Source organism: Barbus barbus (genome assembly GCF_936440315.1).
Source record: "Barbus barbus genome assembly, chromosome: 21".
NCBI lineage: Eukaryota > Metazoa > Chordata > Actinopteri > Cypriniformes > Cyprinidae > Barbus > Barbus barbus.
Genome location: NC_136749.1, coordinates 21,666,352 through 21,682,154, shown reverse-complemented (window position 1 = coordinate 21,682,154; position 15,803 = coordinate 21,666,352). Strand labels below are relative to the sequence as shown.

The following is a 15,803-nucleotide window of genomic DNA, read 5'->3' as shown; positions in this document are numbered from 1 at the left end:
AAATAATAAAAATAAAAATGAATAGAAATACATACAGAAAAAAAGATGCATTATAATTTATTATTATTATTATCATCACTAGTACTACTACCACTATTAATAATTAATAAAATCTTGTGTTTCAATTTGTTTTAGTATAAAGATTGTTTACATTTCTGTCAAAATTGGACACAAACAATAAATAAAATAATGTGCATATCTGTAGCAGTGGTAAAACAAACAAACAAAAAACTGTATATTTAAATGTGTATAATGACTTTGATAAATGAAAACTTTTCTTTTGGTTGATAATTCATCCACACTGCCAGCTGTCTATCATTTCTGTAAGTGTGGCATAAACAAAAAAGAGTTTTGAGTGCATTTAAAATACCACACAACATCCCATTTAAAATATTTGCCCAAAAGATGCACTTGATGATCTTACATAATGCTAACAGCTCTACATGTGAGTCTCATTCAGAGCGAAGGAGCTCAGCAAACACAAATACAGTTTGTTCTGGCATAATTACCTCCAGTGCTTATGTAAGTCCTATGTGACACACCTTACTGAGGAGCCTAAACCAGAGACAGCACGCTATAATTAGATAAATAATAATCAAACCTAAACCCAGCTGTCGCCAGGAGAGACGCAACTCGGCTATTGACTGAAATGTTACATAAAGGATTGGATGAATTATGGTCTCTAAATAATTAATTTGGTCTCTACACTTTTGGAGGAAAGCACTGGTGATATATTCAGTCATAGTGATGGATGACTCATTCTGGCTTGGAGGGAAGAGGAGTATGTGAACGTCTGTCATGTTTCACAAGCACCATTTAGAATGAGGTACCTGACTAAACTAATCAGCTTTGATGTGTTTGGTCCTTGCAATGTATCCATCATGTTCTCATCTAAGAGTCTTGCTGTTCACATTTGGATAGAAGAAAGAAACCTGCAACCAAAACTGAAAACATGTCTTTATGACTCAGCAAACGTTTCAACTTAAACTGTCAATACACATCAGTCTAGCAGTTTGTGTATGGTTTGTACGACCTCTTCAATGTTTCTCATGCCGTCGCCTCGCGCCATCTAGTGGCTATAAATATATGGAGTCTTATTCATTATAATGGCAAGCGTCTAAACAGGTTTCTTCAAGCTAAAACATCGGGGTTTTATGAAGCTTCTCAAGTAACATGATTTTTTTTTAAATATATATATTTTTTATTCATTGTAAAATCGTTATAAATTAAATAAAACAGCATATTTCTTCATAGTCTCAAAAACTAAACAATATAAGACCAATATTTATTTTTATTTTTTTGTAAACCATATAAAATGCTGAATTAATCCGAATTAGATTAGAAATTAAACCACTGAAAGAAAGGCGTAAAAGTGTCCAAATGCTGAGTTTTCAAAAATCCCGCTTCCCCTCCTGTTTACGTAGACGCCGACGTGACGTCAGACGCCGCTTATCAAAAACTGAAATTCTACTCTAGTGTTGCCACTCTAGTGGACAATTTATCTGATTTTCTTAACCTCAACGTCTGTTGCTTGTGTTTTATAAATATGTCAGTACCAACACTACATGCTTTCATGCCAATAACGAATACAGAACAGCCTACCGAAACAGTAAAAAAAAAAACGATGTTAAAATAGAAATCTTGAATGTAATAGGGTTTTGTATTAACGTTAAGGCATTTGCACATCGACTCTAAAATACTAATGATCTTAGGGAGTTAGAAGTACTAAGTGCAATTCGACAGATGATATCGATCTAAAATATTAAATAAACCACAGCACAACCTAGCAGCAACTGTAAACATATTTAAAAATAAATCGATGTAATGCAGTGATAGCCTGCAGAAACGATGCGTTCACTCTACGTTAACCCTCTTGAGTGGCAAAGCTAGAGTTAAACTCAGCATCGGATTCCACACCACGTGTTGTTTTGGCGCTTCACCGCATTTCGCCAAAACAAACGTGTCGCGTATCTTGAATAGGTTGATGTTTTTAATCTTCGGTTTTATATATTTGAACGGCACGAGCTCAGGTACGGCTAAACAGTCATTTTATGTTCTGCTTTCAGTGCACCTCGCGAGTCACTTGTACCGACATGGACGTTTACTGCAATGTTATGTAACGTTAATCTATTAGAGTCTCTAATGGCTGTCAGTTATGAGACTAATAGCATGCACGCTTTATGTTGTTAGAGATTCATTAGAGAATGACACTTTGGCGTATTTGGCTTTTGTTTACAAGGTCATCGTGCTTTACGTTTGGCCCTTTTCTTAACATCACCTCTTTGGGTGTTGCAGAGTTAGGCATGGTCTTTATAAATGTATATTTGGTTTAATTCTGTGTCTTATTATCTGTCTTCCCGCTAAAGATATAATTAATGATGTACTTCCTTGTGTCACAATGTGTTTGGATTGATCCCTTGGTTTTTGTTGTTTGTTTTCCAGTAACTTAGATGAAAATGAGTCTTAAAAAAAGCTATCTTATGGGCCAGGTTTTTAGAAATATAATCTTTACGTCTTTTGTTAGTTTCAAACATTTAAATTGACAAAAAAATGCAAAAGTCACGTTTTTATGCTTAAATTCCATGCTTTTGTTCCTCTCTTGTAAATTGCTTTGAATAAAAGCCTCTGCTAAATGTATTTAAGGGCAAAACTATTTCTGTATATAAGTATATAATGAATTTCTGAGTATTATGTGTTCAGAGGGTTATGTGTGATTTATATTTTAATTAGTTTTAGTGCTGTCAAACGATTAATCTCGATTAATCGCATCCAAAATAAAAGTTTTTGCTTACATAATATATGTATGTACTGTGTATATTTATTATGTATATATAAATACAAACACATGCATGTTTGTATTTAAGAAAAATGTTATGTTTATATATTAAGTATATTTATATAAAATATAACAATATAAATGTATATACATGTAAATATTTTCAAAATATATACTGTATGTGTGTCTATTTATATATACATAATAAATAAACAGTACACATATATTATGTAAACAACTTTTATTTTGGATGCAATTAATCATTTGACAGCACTAGTTTATATAAATGTTTATAATATGTGTCCCTCTGTGAAATCCAGGCTAAAGTCTCAAAATCTAACTATTGAGATAACAAGCATCAAAGTTTGATTTCAAACATTAATTTCACTATGATCTCAATCTTTGACATGGTGTTACTCAGTCAATATTAAAGATATCAATGTTACATTTTTACAGAATGTTCTTTACCTTATGAAGTATGATTTTATGTAGAAAACAGTAAATTGCAAGCAGTTTTCACAGCCAGGGTCACAATAAAAAAAAAAAAAACAGTAAGGAATTATGCTAAAAGTATTTAATAAAAGACTTTTTCCTTTTTCAAAATCTTTAGACAGTTACTAAAACTAGACATTTTTATCCAAATGTTATTTCATAAAAAAATCAAAAAAATAAGTTGACTTGTTCATTTTAGCAGAGGTGCATTCAAGGGATTTTTATGAGTTGCATTTCTATGTGTTTTTCAATAACTTCAGTGGAAAAAAATGTTATTGACCCACTTACATTTATTCTGAACTTCAGATATGTAACATAATATATTTGTGGCTGATTGTTACATTGTTGAAATAAACACCACTGTCTTTCTCACAGTGATAGACGCTGTTGAAATATGAAGTACATACTGGTGACAGGCGGTGTGATATCTGGCATTGGTAAAGGGATCATAGCCAGCAGTGTGGGTACTATACTCAAATCATGTGGCCTGCATGTCACGGCTATCAAAATCGACCCCTACATCAACATCGATGCAGGCACTTTCTCTCCCTATGAACATGGTAAGTGCAAGCTACTTTAAAGAGATTGATCTCATTTGAATTTTTGTGTTTACGGTTCATAAATAAGAACTGCTACATGAGACAATTGTTTTGTAAAATTAGTTAGTCATTATTTTGGGCTACAGCATAGAGCATAACATACTGATGGCTCTTATATCTGTCTTTTGTTTTTATCGGCATCCACATGCCACTGTCAATCTCTCTGATGCTCTGTTTAACAGGTGAAGTGTTTGTGCTGGATGATGGTGGCGAGGTGGATTTGGATTTAGGGAACTATGAACGTTTTCTGGACATCCGGCTAACCAGGGACAACAATTTGACAACGGGGAAGATCTATCAGTCTGTTATAAACAAGGAGAGGAGAGGGGATTACTTGGGCAAAACTGTACAAGGTGAGTTACACAATGTCACGAGGATGTTTGGAACATAAATATGGAATATGGAATGAGGAAACAGGATTATCTCAGTCTTGTCTGAGTTTGAACCTGAAATATACTGCATTCTGTAATATACAGTTTGCATTTAATGTGTGCCTATACAACCATACCATACACTACCATTCAAATATATGGGGTCGGTAATTTTTTGTGTTTTTGAAAGAAGTGTCTAGTGCTCACTAAAGCTGCATTTATTTGATCAAAAAAATGGTAAAACCGTAATATTGTGAAATATCAATATAATTAAAATAATACTTTCTATTGCAATATATTTTTATTTTATAAATAATTTATAGCTGTGATGGCAAAGCTGAATTTTCAGCAGCCATTTCTCCAGTCTTCAGTGTCACATGATCCTGTAGAAATCATTGTAATACGATGATTTGGTGCATTGCATTTCTAATTATAAATGTTGAAAACAGCTGTGCAGCCTAATATATTTGTGTAAACTATAATACTGTTTTTGTCAGGATTATTTGATGACTAGAAAGTTGAAAAGAACAGCATTTATTTAAAACGAAATCTTTCATAAATGTCTTTACTGTCACTTCTGATCAATTGGTTCCTTGTTAAATAAAATTAATTTCTTTATAAAAATGTAAGACTCCAACTTTTTGAAGAGTAGTATATCTGTCAATATGTTGCAATTGTTTTTTCTAACAGTACTGCATTGAAGCAATTGCATTGCAATAAATTGTATCATGACAGATGTACCATGATGTTTATTGTACCTTGAAGTATTTTGACCCAGCACCCAGCCTTAATTTGCATATCCTCCTCTGATTGTATTACAAAGGTTTAAGCATCTGTTGCCTGCCATTCTTGCTTCTGAGGAGGTTACATAATGGAAAATGTGGTGTCACTTAGATGAATATGAATAATTCTTCACAGTGGTACCACACATTACCGATGCTATACAGGAATGGGTCATGCGGCAGGCGAAGGTCTCAGTGGACGATGACGGTGTTGAACCAGAAGTCTGTGTCATTGAGGTATATCTGTCTGTTTTGTGCTGTACATTTTGAGGAAACATGTTTTTTTCTATTAAGGACAGAGCAACAGTTTTTTAATTGTAAAATAAATTTTGTATTCATGAATTGTGTGTTCAATAAAGACAAAAAAATTCATTTTAAGCTCAATTAGGTTATGTAATATTAGGTTAAATGCTGGATTATATATATGCAAGCTTTGTATAATGAAAAAATAAAAATAAATTTGAATATAGAGATGAATATAGATTTTAACATAAATGAAAATAAAATTCATTTACAATTTGTCCTCCCACAGCTTGGAGGTACAGTCGGAGATATTGAGAGTATGCCTTTCATTGAAGCTTTTAGACAGTTTCAGTTTAAAGTGAAACGGGAGAATTTTTGTAACATCCATGTCAGTCTTGTACCTCAGGTAAGAGTTTTTTTTACTAAAAGTTATATTTAAACTTTTGTAGTTGAAAAGTGATTAAAAAACTCCTGTGGTCTTTGAATGTATTTTTAGCCCAATTCAACAGGAGAACAGAAGACCAAACCCACACAGAACAGTGTTCGGGAGCTTCGTGGACTTGGCCTGTCACCTGATCTCGTCAGTCTTTACTCTCTATTATATGCTATAAAGAGCCAATGCAAGTAAAGTCACTCCAATTCTTGTTTTTTTTTTTTTTTTGGTGTGTGTTTCTGAGAATGCATTATTTTTGTTTGCAGATTGTTTGTCGTTGCTCCACTCCATTGGACACTGCCGTGAAAGAGAAGATCTCCATGTTTTGCCACGTAGAACCTGAACAGGTGATCTGCATACATGACGTGTCCTCCATCTACAGAGTACCTTTACTCCTGGAGGATCAGGGCATAGTTGACTACTTCTGCCGCAGGCTGGACTTGCCCATTGAGATGAGACCTCGCAAAATGCTCACAAAATGGAAGGAGATGTCAGACCGGTTTGTACTGTATGGATTCGCCTAACAGTCTCAAAAAATTGTATTCTTCTCAAAACTTCCAAGTTTGGTACAGCTGTTTTGAACATTCTGTCCTTGTTTCATAGATCTGACCGACTCCTAGAGCAAACCTCCATTGCTTTAGTAGGCAAGTACACCAAGCTTTCAGATTCGTATGCCTCTGTTATTAAAGCACTGGAGCACTCTGCCCTCGCCATCAACTATAAGCTTGAGGTCAAGGTAAGGAATGCCAGAGGAACTAGTAGCAATTTCCCGTGCTTCTATGATGAAGTTGATAGTTTTGCCCCATCTGAGAGTGCCTTTTGAATTCAAATTGCATTTTTGCAAATTTTATTTTTGTATTTTCTTTCAAAAATATAAAAAAATCTAACTTACCCCAAACTGTAATATTTTTTTCAAGTGTGTAAGTGTGATACTATAAAATGGTACTTCATTTCAGTACATCGATTCGGCAGACCTGGAGCCAGCAGCGTTGCAGGAGGAGCCGGTGAAGTACCATGAGGCCTGGCAGAAACTGTGCAGTGCTGAGTTAGTGTACCCTCAAAAACACTAGAAATTAACATTAACTCTGTTTTGTCCATCAACAGAGAACATTTAAATTATAAGTTTTAATCTGCTGGTGTCATATCAGCTCTGTGGGCTCTTGGATAATGCTCTTAGACCAATATCCCAATAGCTATTTAGGCTTTGTATTAACAAACTTCATTCTGGCATATAACGGCCTACTTTTTCACAGTGTAAACAGTACTCAATGGTTAAAATCAGGTCCTGCTTTCACTATTGTTCTCATTTTTATTAATCAAAAATGCATCATGATACCCCCTCCCCCCAAAAAAACATATATTATGGATGTAAAATAGTTTACAAACTACCATTGACTTTGAATATTTAATCACCGAATGTTCATTTGAATCTTTGTTTGACTGTTAGTGGGGTTCTTGTTCCTGGAGGCTTTGGTGTGCGAGGCACTGAGGGAAAAATCCAAGCCATTAACTGGGCGAGGAGACAGAAAAAGCCATTTTTAGGTAACAAAAAACTGACAGTGCAGTGTTAGTGACAAAATATGATGTAAACACTATTTGACAGCATGCCTGTAGTTATCTCAATCTCGTTTGGCAGGTGTTTGTTTGGGTATGCAGCTAGCAGTGTGTGAATTTGCTCGTAATGTACTTGGCTGGGACGGTAAGAACACCCATACAAGATTTTATGATATGTCTTTTAAATCAAACTTTGCACATGCTTTTAAAGTGTTTTTATTTTAACTGCTTTCCTCTTAATAGATGCCAATTCTACAGAATTTGACCCTGAAACAAAACATCGTAGGTAGTGGTTTGGTAAAACAAATGAGCAAATTTTGCATAATGGTTCTATTTCTTTTGATGTGATGAGACCTGTTTGTGTTACCAGGTGATTGAAATGCCCGAGCACAATCCGGGGCAGATGGGAGGAACCATGCGGTTGGGAAAAAGGCGCACCTTATTCAAAAGCACCTCCAACTTTCTTCGTAAGTTGTGATCTTTTGTCCCACACTTAAACTGTGAAAGTTGCTCATTACAAAATTAGAAACTGATACTGTATTTAAAGGCTTTAAAATTGTTTTGTTGTAGGAAAGCTGTATGGAGATGCTGAATATGTGGACGAAAGGCATCGACATCGCTTTGAGGTTCGGCTAATATTTACAAAATGACTTTTTAAATGATTTTTTTTTTTTGTTTAATTAGTTTCTTTGTGTTTTTCTAGGTGAATCCAGAATTGAAGCAGCACTTTGAGGATAGAGGTTTTCGGTTTGTGGGTCAGGACCTGGAGGGGGAACGAATGGAGATCATTGAACTTGAAGGTCAGTGAATCTCCAGTATCAAAACCTGTCTGGCGAGGTAGTATTTGCTTCATCTTGTTTCTTCTGTCACGACAGATCACCCTTATTTTGTCGGAGTGCAGTACCACCCAGAATTCACTTCTCGCCCCATCAAACCCTCACCTCCTTATTTTGGCCTTCTACTGGCAGCATCTGGGAAACTACAGAACTACTTACAAAAAGGATGCCGGCTCTCGCCTCGGTAATTTGCCTAATTAACTCTCTCAGATGATCTTAACTATTAAAAATTGCAACAAGCAGTAGGTCTTACCTTGTTTTTCTTCTCTCTCTCAGGGACACGTACAGTGACCGAAGTGGCAGTAGTTCACCAGACTCAGAGATATCTGAAATCAAATTCCCATCACTTTCTTAAAGTGGAAATACGCATATAATCATGAAAACAAAACTTTCATGACATGAATAAATGAATAAAAAAAGTAGTGTGTCCTTTTTTTAAGCATACTGTTCTGTCAACAGTGATATACTTAAATGAAATAATATGGGGCAAGACGAGAAGAAGCATTGCACAGTTTTAAAAGTATGTTCATAAGATTTAAACATTATGGCCCGGTTTCACAGACAGGGCTTAGGTTAAGTCAGGATTTGGCCATAGTTCAATTAGGACATTTAAGTAGCTTTAATAAATATGCCTTAGATAAAAACATTACTGGTGTGCATCTTATGGCAAAACAATGTATCTGACATATTTTAAGATGACTCGGTGCAAGTTTCTTTCAGTTGAAATAGCCCAGACATGCATTTTAGTCTTGGACTAGGCTTAAGCCTGGTCTATGACACCGGGGGTATGTGTGTCAACATGAGATTAATGTGATAATATCGTTTACTGATCTTGTCTGTGCAAACATTTTTCGGCTCTTGGTTTGACGGTGTAAATCTTTTCACTTTCACATGTCAAAAAAAGACTGTCTACACAGAGAAAACTAGATAATATTTTTACCCCTTAAACACATTTAGACAGCATTTATACGGTTTACAGCTAAAAAAAACAACAACTTTTGACTTCCATTGTGAACACATTACTGTAAATACAAATTATGTTTGTTTTTTTCAAACTGAGAGAAGAATGAAAATGATTGTCCCCATATATCGTAACATATTAAACTAAAAACATTGCTTTATTACAAATTTTGTAAAACAATACACTAATTTGGAAGAGACATCAGGGCTTTTATTTTGTAAAATCAATTCTCTGAGATCTCGCGATAATTCAGCAGAGCTCCGTTCGCTAGAAGAGGCGCCTGTAGAAGGAATAACAACATCAGCTTAAATTGGCTTTTGAATATTTCCAGCTCATAAACGTCGAAAATGGAAAGATAATACAGAATTATTTGGATCAGGTACTACACTAATTCACCATCTAACGGGATTATATAAAACAAAAGGAAAGCATCACGAGATGTGGATTGGCACAAATGTTTACTTGCTAGCTGCTAATATGCTAAGATGAAGCTGATCTGGTGATGAATTATAGCAACCACGAAAACATCCAAACGAAAACATGATTTATTTGTTCATTTGCATTATTAAATGTATTAATATCAGTATTACATCTGCATTTGCACAAGTAGTTCAAGTTGATAATCTCAGAAAACATCAGCGAAGCTAAAAAGCTAAAGTCGTTAGCCTGTAGAGCAGATGACAGTTCTGTATTGTGTTTTCCTAGTGAGCTCTGTGTATTGAGTGACTCTAGAAGTCCTTAGTTTGTCTGGGTACTTAAAAACAGTGTATTTAATATTTCTTAATACCTTTTTTTTTCCAGCTGAACAGACCGCACTCTGGCTTTGAAGAGTCTCCTGACAGATATCTCTTGACTAGCATAGTATGACCCAGTACCCACCACAGACTAGTCGCTCTAACTTCTTCACTGTTGTGAAAGCAGAAGCCTCTTCAACACCACCCATCTCCACCAACATGGCCAACAGCACCGTCACCCCCGGGAAAGTTCCAGGCACCCCCGGACCTGCAGGGAGACTGAGTCCTGAAGGCACTCAGGTGAGGCGCCAAGCAGTTCAAATGTTTTAGACTTTGCCTCTATTTGTATTCCACATACCATTTATGATCTAATATCCTCCGAACAGGTGCTTAGTAAGAAGAAACTGCAGGATCTCGTGAGAGAAATTGACCCTAATGAACAACTCGATGAAGATGTGGAGGAGGTAGGTATTACTCTGGTTGTTAGTGATCCACACAAGTATATATTTTCATAAATGACAAGTCTGTGGGTTGCCTGAACAACTACTAAGTCTTAATGAAGGAATTTACAGTAATGGTTGTATTTCAAAATAAGAAACCCCTTACATCCACATTAAAATGTGAATGAAAAAATGTGTAAATTAGTCAGTTAATTAATGATATTGTTCCCTAGTTATCCATGTTTGTCAGCTCAGTGCTTTTAAGATTGTTTTATATTGTTATAATAATTTTATTCAGCAAGGATGCATTAATTTGGTCAAAAGTAACAGTAAAGACATTTGGCAAGTCTGTGGGTTGCCTGAATGACTTCTCAATCTTTAGGAAGCGACTTATAATAATAATAATAACAAAAAAACTGTATTTCAAAATAAGATGCATCCCTTTATATGCACTGCTAAAATAAAATTGTGAAAACCAAAAAAAAAAAAAAAAGTCAGTCAATTATTTATATGGTTCCCTAGTTATCTATTTTGAACATTAAAAACTCAAACACTATTTTATATATTTATCATTTTAATAATTTTATTCAGCAAGGATGCATTAGGTTAAAAGTAACAGTTTTGACATTTATAATGTCAAACAAATCCTGTTTCCAATAAATATTTTTCTATTGAAGAATCTTAAAAATGTTTACTACAAAAATAGTTAGCAGAACTGTTTTTAACATTGATAATAATATGAAATGTTTTTTGTGCAGCAAATCAGCATATTAGACAGATTTCTAAACCTTAGCCATCACGGGAATAAATTGCCTTATAAAATTTATTAAAACAGAAAACAGTTGTAAATTGCAATAATATTCCACAATATTACTATTTTTACTCTTATCAAATAAATGTAGCCTTGGTGAGTGAAAGAGATTTCTTCCAAAAATAGCAAAAATCTTACCAACCCCAAGTAGTGTCACTATGCTGTTGTCAGTTGATCCGAGTCATTTCCCTTTCCCTTCAGATGCTCTTGCAGATTGCTGATGACTTCATTGAAAGCGTGGTGACAGCAGCGTGCCAACTTGCCCGACACAGGAAGTCAAACACTCTTGAAGTGAAAGATGTCCAGCTACACCTGGGTGAGGCTCTTGCATAGACAGTTCCCAGTGGTTTAAGTGCCTTTTTTATTCATTTAAATAAATACACACATTTTTTGCACTGCTTACATTGAACTTTGTTTTTACATTTTGTTTATTACCGTTCTAAAGAATAATATAAGGTAATATAGTCCCTAATCCAATATTGCATCACAGAACGACAGTGGAACATGTGGATTCCTGGTTTTGGTTCAGATGAGATCCGACCGTATAAGAAGGCTTGCACCACAGAAGCTCACAAACAGGTCAGCTATCGTTCTCATGCACTTGAACTGGTATTATGAAAAACGCATGACTTGCATGCCTAAATATCTTTTTCTGTTCTTTCAGAGAATGGCATTGATCCGCAAAACAACCAAAAAGTAGCAAGATCGGAAGCACCAATAAACATTTTTTTCTGCAAGTTTTGGAAGTGGAGAGGGATTGAATCTATATATGTTATGTTAACCAGAGAGGCAGAATGCATTGTACTATTTACAGTACGGTTCTGTTGACTTGTCGCATTCAAAAGGTGCGTAGGAAGTGACGTGTATTGTCTGTACAGTTCACTTTGTGTTAAAACCACCATGTGAACATTTTATTTGGGCACCTTGGTCTCTGACATGGTGCTATACTGGGGTTCATTATATTATAGAATCTCACAGACTTCTGTGAGAAACATCAGTTTATTGTTTTCCCACAAACCACATTTTCATTCATATTTCGTGTATATCTGACCCGTCATGCAGTCACATTACTTTTGCTCAGCTGGCATTAATAGCTATGCACAATTACAATCACCATGTGTCTGATTTGTTCATAGTGTTTGGTGTTATAGACTTCACCACTTAAGTAATATTTAGTACTATAGAGGACATCTTTAGTGTGTGACTTTCTAAAGGTAAACAGTCATTTTTACCAGAAAAATAAATACCACTTCCCCCATTTAATTAATTGCATTGGAATTAGTGACATACTGCAGAATGGTTAATTGGTTAGAGGGAGTTATAAATGTGATGTATGGGAAATGGTGCATAAACCCTTTCTGCTGTGAGTTTGTGTGCAGATTTGAACATTTCTGTGGAGTTAAACGGAGTATAAATTGTTAAAAAAAATTTTTGCCATGTATCACAGTGTTTTACAGTCTCCTGTTTTTCATGAATAAAAAACTAATTGTGATTTATTCATACTGAATTCATTCAGATTTTGTAATTTCAGAAATTACAACTTACATAAACTGTTTCAGCAATGCATCTATGTATATATATATATATTAGTGAATAGTTTAACTCTTAAATACCTCCAGAATGTCTGTATCAGCAAAAATACATCCATGTTTATGGAAATATGTGGCCTTTATAATATGACATAATATAATGAAGAATAGCAGATAAAATCTGATGCAGTAACATTGTTGCCACGCTAATAAAGACACCTTTATCCAATGTTGATCCCAGAAATACAAACAAACAATTGGAAATTAAATGTACATATGCATGTATATGACGTTAATCAAGAGTTTCAGTGTGCAAATGCTGATATCTTGCAGATAAGCACATTGTTATAATACACTAGTCAAAATTTGAAGCAGTTCAAAACCTTTCATCAAAGTTGTCCTAAAACCATGAACCGAAATGCGTTCTTGTCTTGGGTCTTAGACTACTGTATATACCTACAATATGAAAGACCTTGACATTTGCTTTTATGTGTATTTGGCAATCTCAGACACATCCATCCTATTTGGAGATCTACACTCAAAAGTTGCGAGAACGACATATAAGTTAACAAGCACAGTTCTTGTTTTTCTCAGCGGCTTCATTGTTTTGTATCTTCTGGAGTGTTTGGGCTGTAGGTGCTGAGCTCTTGACTCCATCCCACCCGTCACGCAACTGGATCTCTCCACTTCTTATGCCCTGATAAACCCTCCGGGTCAAGAGTTCAAAGGCCTCTTTCACATTGTGACCCGTTTTGGCTGAGGCCTCGATGTACGGTGCTCCCAACTGGCTTGCAAGCTTTTCTGCCTCAGTTCGGTCCACGGCTCGCTCTCCAGCTTTGACCCGGTCACTTTTGTGTCCCACCAGCACAAAGAGGACAGTGTAGGGTTGCACACGTTCACACACCTCTGCATACCACTGCTGCACGTTTTCGAAAGATTTGCGGTTGCCCAGATCGAACACCAGAAGACCTCCGACTGAGTTGCGGTAGTAGGATCGAGTCACAGACCTGCAAATGTACCACAGTTTTAGGGTTATTTTTTCCAGACCTCTGTACTATGATAATCAATAATCTGTTTATACATTGCATTTATTCTGACTTCATTGTAGTACATAATGACCAATCAATTCCCAATGGATAAAATTCAAATAAACAGGTTCTTTCAGCTTGTTGAACTCACATTTAAATAACATAACTGTTGCATAAATGTTATTTCTTATCATCAAATTTCCTATAAATTCCCCAACTGATGCAGTGATGCAATGACTTGTTGGCAACTGGCTATTTTATTTAGAAGGCAGGACTTGTTCCACCTTATTGTGCACTGCAATTTCTTCCATTCGTAAACTCTTAAAAATAATGGTTCTTACTTGGCATCTCTGGTTCCATGAAGAACCTTTAACATCCATGGAACATTACCATTGCACAAAAAGTTCTAAAGAAGAAAAATATTCTTTACATTATTAAACTGTTCCTCACACCTAGAAAGCATTTTTTTAAAGAACTCTTTACTGGAAGGTTCATTGGGGAACCCAAAATGGTTCTTCTATGGATTTTATGCTGGAAAAAACCCTCATTTGGAACCTTTATTTGTAAGAGTGTAGTAATACGAGTAAACCACTGTTTTAGCAGTTAAAAAACGCCTTGATAACTTAAAGCAATGTTTATCATCAAATAAATAATGTATTTTAATTGCCCCCTTCACCTTGTCACAAGGCTTGCCACCCATGAGACTTCGGAATGATATGAGGCTGAGTAAATGATAACAATTTTCCTTTTTGGGTGATTTGCCTGTTTGAAGTCATCTATGCATACCAGAAAACAGGCCCAACTCCAGCTCTAAGAAGTTAGATGTGCCGTAGTTCTCTCCGGGTGGGCTGAACAGTTTGTGTGGTTACCAGGGTGGGACAATTAAGTGGCCAAGCCACCCCCATGTGGAGGCCGGCCTGGCAGCGAATCCATTTTTGGTGTAGACTGACAAAATACTTCCTGGAAGTATCCTGAGAGTACTTGTTGCTGTGATGAGTAATATGTTTCACAATCCTTTTTTTACAGAAACAAGGCAACTTCTTTAAACTGTTTTTAGACACTGAACTTATGACTAAAAAGTTACTGTGAGGGGAAAAATAGTCCTGTGTGAATTATTCAGCTTAAACAGGGGTGTCCAAAACTGCTCCTGGAGGGCCACTGTCTTGCAGAATTTAGCTTCAACCACAAATAAACACACATGAACCGGCTAATCAAGGTCTTCAGGATTACTAGAAACAGACAGGTGTGTTGGGGCAAGTTGGAGTTAAACTCTGCAAGTCGTTGGCACCCCTGACCTTAAGTGTACGATCTGGAGATTGTAGCTGTTTCAATTCATGGTAGAACTTTTAAAAATTTGGACATACCTAAACCTCTCTTGACCAGCTGTATCCCAGAACTGCAGTTTGACCCTCACCCCAGGTTCCACCTCTAGGAAGTGTACATAGAAGTCCACTCCGACTGTTTGGTTGATGCACTCCAGAAACAGATCCTCCGTGTAGCGCTTCAACATGGATGATTTGCCCACCGTGGAGTCTCCTAGCATGATGATTCGAAACTGGTACTGCCACAAAGTGAGATCCATGACTTGAACCAGACAAACGATTGAAGAGGCTAGGGTTGACTAAGGTCTCTCCACCAGGATCCTCAGAGAACTTCTTACCTTAGACGTTTTGAAGTTCTCCTTGTAAACATAGGTCAAAATAAACCCATAGTTCCTCAGGTTCTCCTGTGTTTTTCTGCATAGAGCAGAGTCTGTTTGATCGTTGTAGGAGTGGGAGCTTCTGTCTAGCTCATCTGTTTCTTTAATCTTTGCCTGTTCATACATGTTATTGGGCGGGCTTTATGTGATAGGCGGAGTTTATAAATACCAGCAGAAAGTAGGGAATTTCTCACAGACCAGAGGGAATGAGCATGCAGGATCATATCAGAACAAGCCCAGCATTTCCTGTTGCGGCCAGCTCATGGCATGCATCACATTAAAAGCACATGTAATGAGGAAAAACATTTCAGCTAGGTCTTTCTCAATAGGCCAACCACGAGAATGCTTCCACCCAGGTCATAACTCATAACCTCTAAAGATGGCTGGAAGACTTCCAATGTCATGATGAAATTCCTCACCAGTGTGCATTGCAGGTTAGTTTGCAACAGAACGTTTCCACAATTATGTGGGTTTCCAAACAGGAGGTGAACAACAATGGAACAGACTACCTTAGG

At 36.1% G+C, this 15,803-nt stretch overlaps 2 protein-coding genes and 1 pseudogene across 3 annotated transcripts; 2 read left to right on the top strand and 1 right to left on the bottom strand.

The window, feature by feature from the left end:
• The first annotated feature begins 1,888 nt into the window (after positions 1–1,888).
• Positions 1,889–8,497, top strand: LOC306887432 (CTP synthase 1-like; annotated as a pseudogene). The gene is made up of 17 exons (XR_013785963.1): positions 1,889–2,030; positions 3,644–3,828; positions 4,050–4,220; positions 5,157–5,257; positions 5,553–5,669; positions 5,760–5,843; positions 5,963–6,195; positions 6,300–6,432; positions 6,653–6,741; positions 7,144–7,238; positions 7,333–7,395; positions 7,494–7,539; positions 7,621–7,717; positions 7,821–7,876; positions 7,954–8,050; positions 8,126–8,270; positions 8,363–8,497. The product of XR_013785963.1 is annotated as a CTP synthase 1-like (transcript).
• Positions 8,498–9,275: 778 nt separating this feature from the next.
• LOC306887431 (transcription initiation factor TFIID subunit 12-like) lies at positions 9,276–12,542 on the top strand. The gene is made up of 6 exons (XM_079445137.1): positions 9,276–9,426; positions 9,849–10,081; positions 10,168–10,245; positions 11,234–11,348; positions 11,523–11,611; positions 11,697–12,542. Exons 2-6 carry the CDS (start codon positions 9,911–9,913, stop codon positions 11,730–11,732), a joined length of 489 nt encoding a protein of 162 aa, XP_079301263.1. The 5' UTR covers positions 9,276–9,426; positions 9,849–9,910; the 3' UTR covers positions 11,733–12,542.
• On the bottom strand, positions 12,504–15,305 carry LOC306887430 (ras-related protein Rab-39B-like). The gene is made up of 2 exons (XM_079445136.1): positions 14,954–15,305; positions 12,504–13,568 (listed from the first exon to the last, which is right to left on the bottom strand). Exons 1-2 carry the CDS (start codon positions 15,169–15,171, stop codon positions 13,127–13,129), a joined length of 660 nt encoding a protein of 219 aa, XP_079301262.1. The 5' UTR covers positions 15,172–15,305; the 3' UTR covers positions 12,504–13,126.
• Between the last annotated feature and the right edge of the window lie 498 nt (positions 15,306–15,803).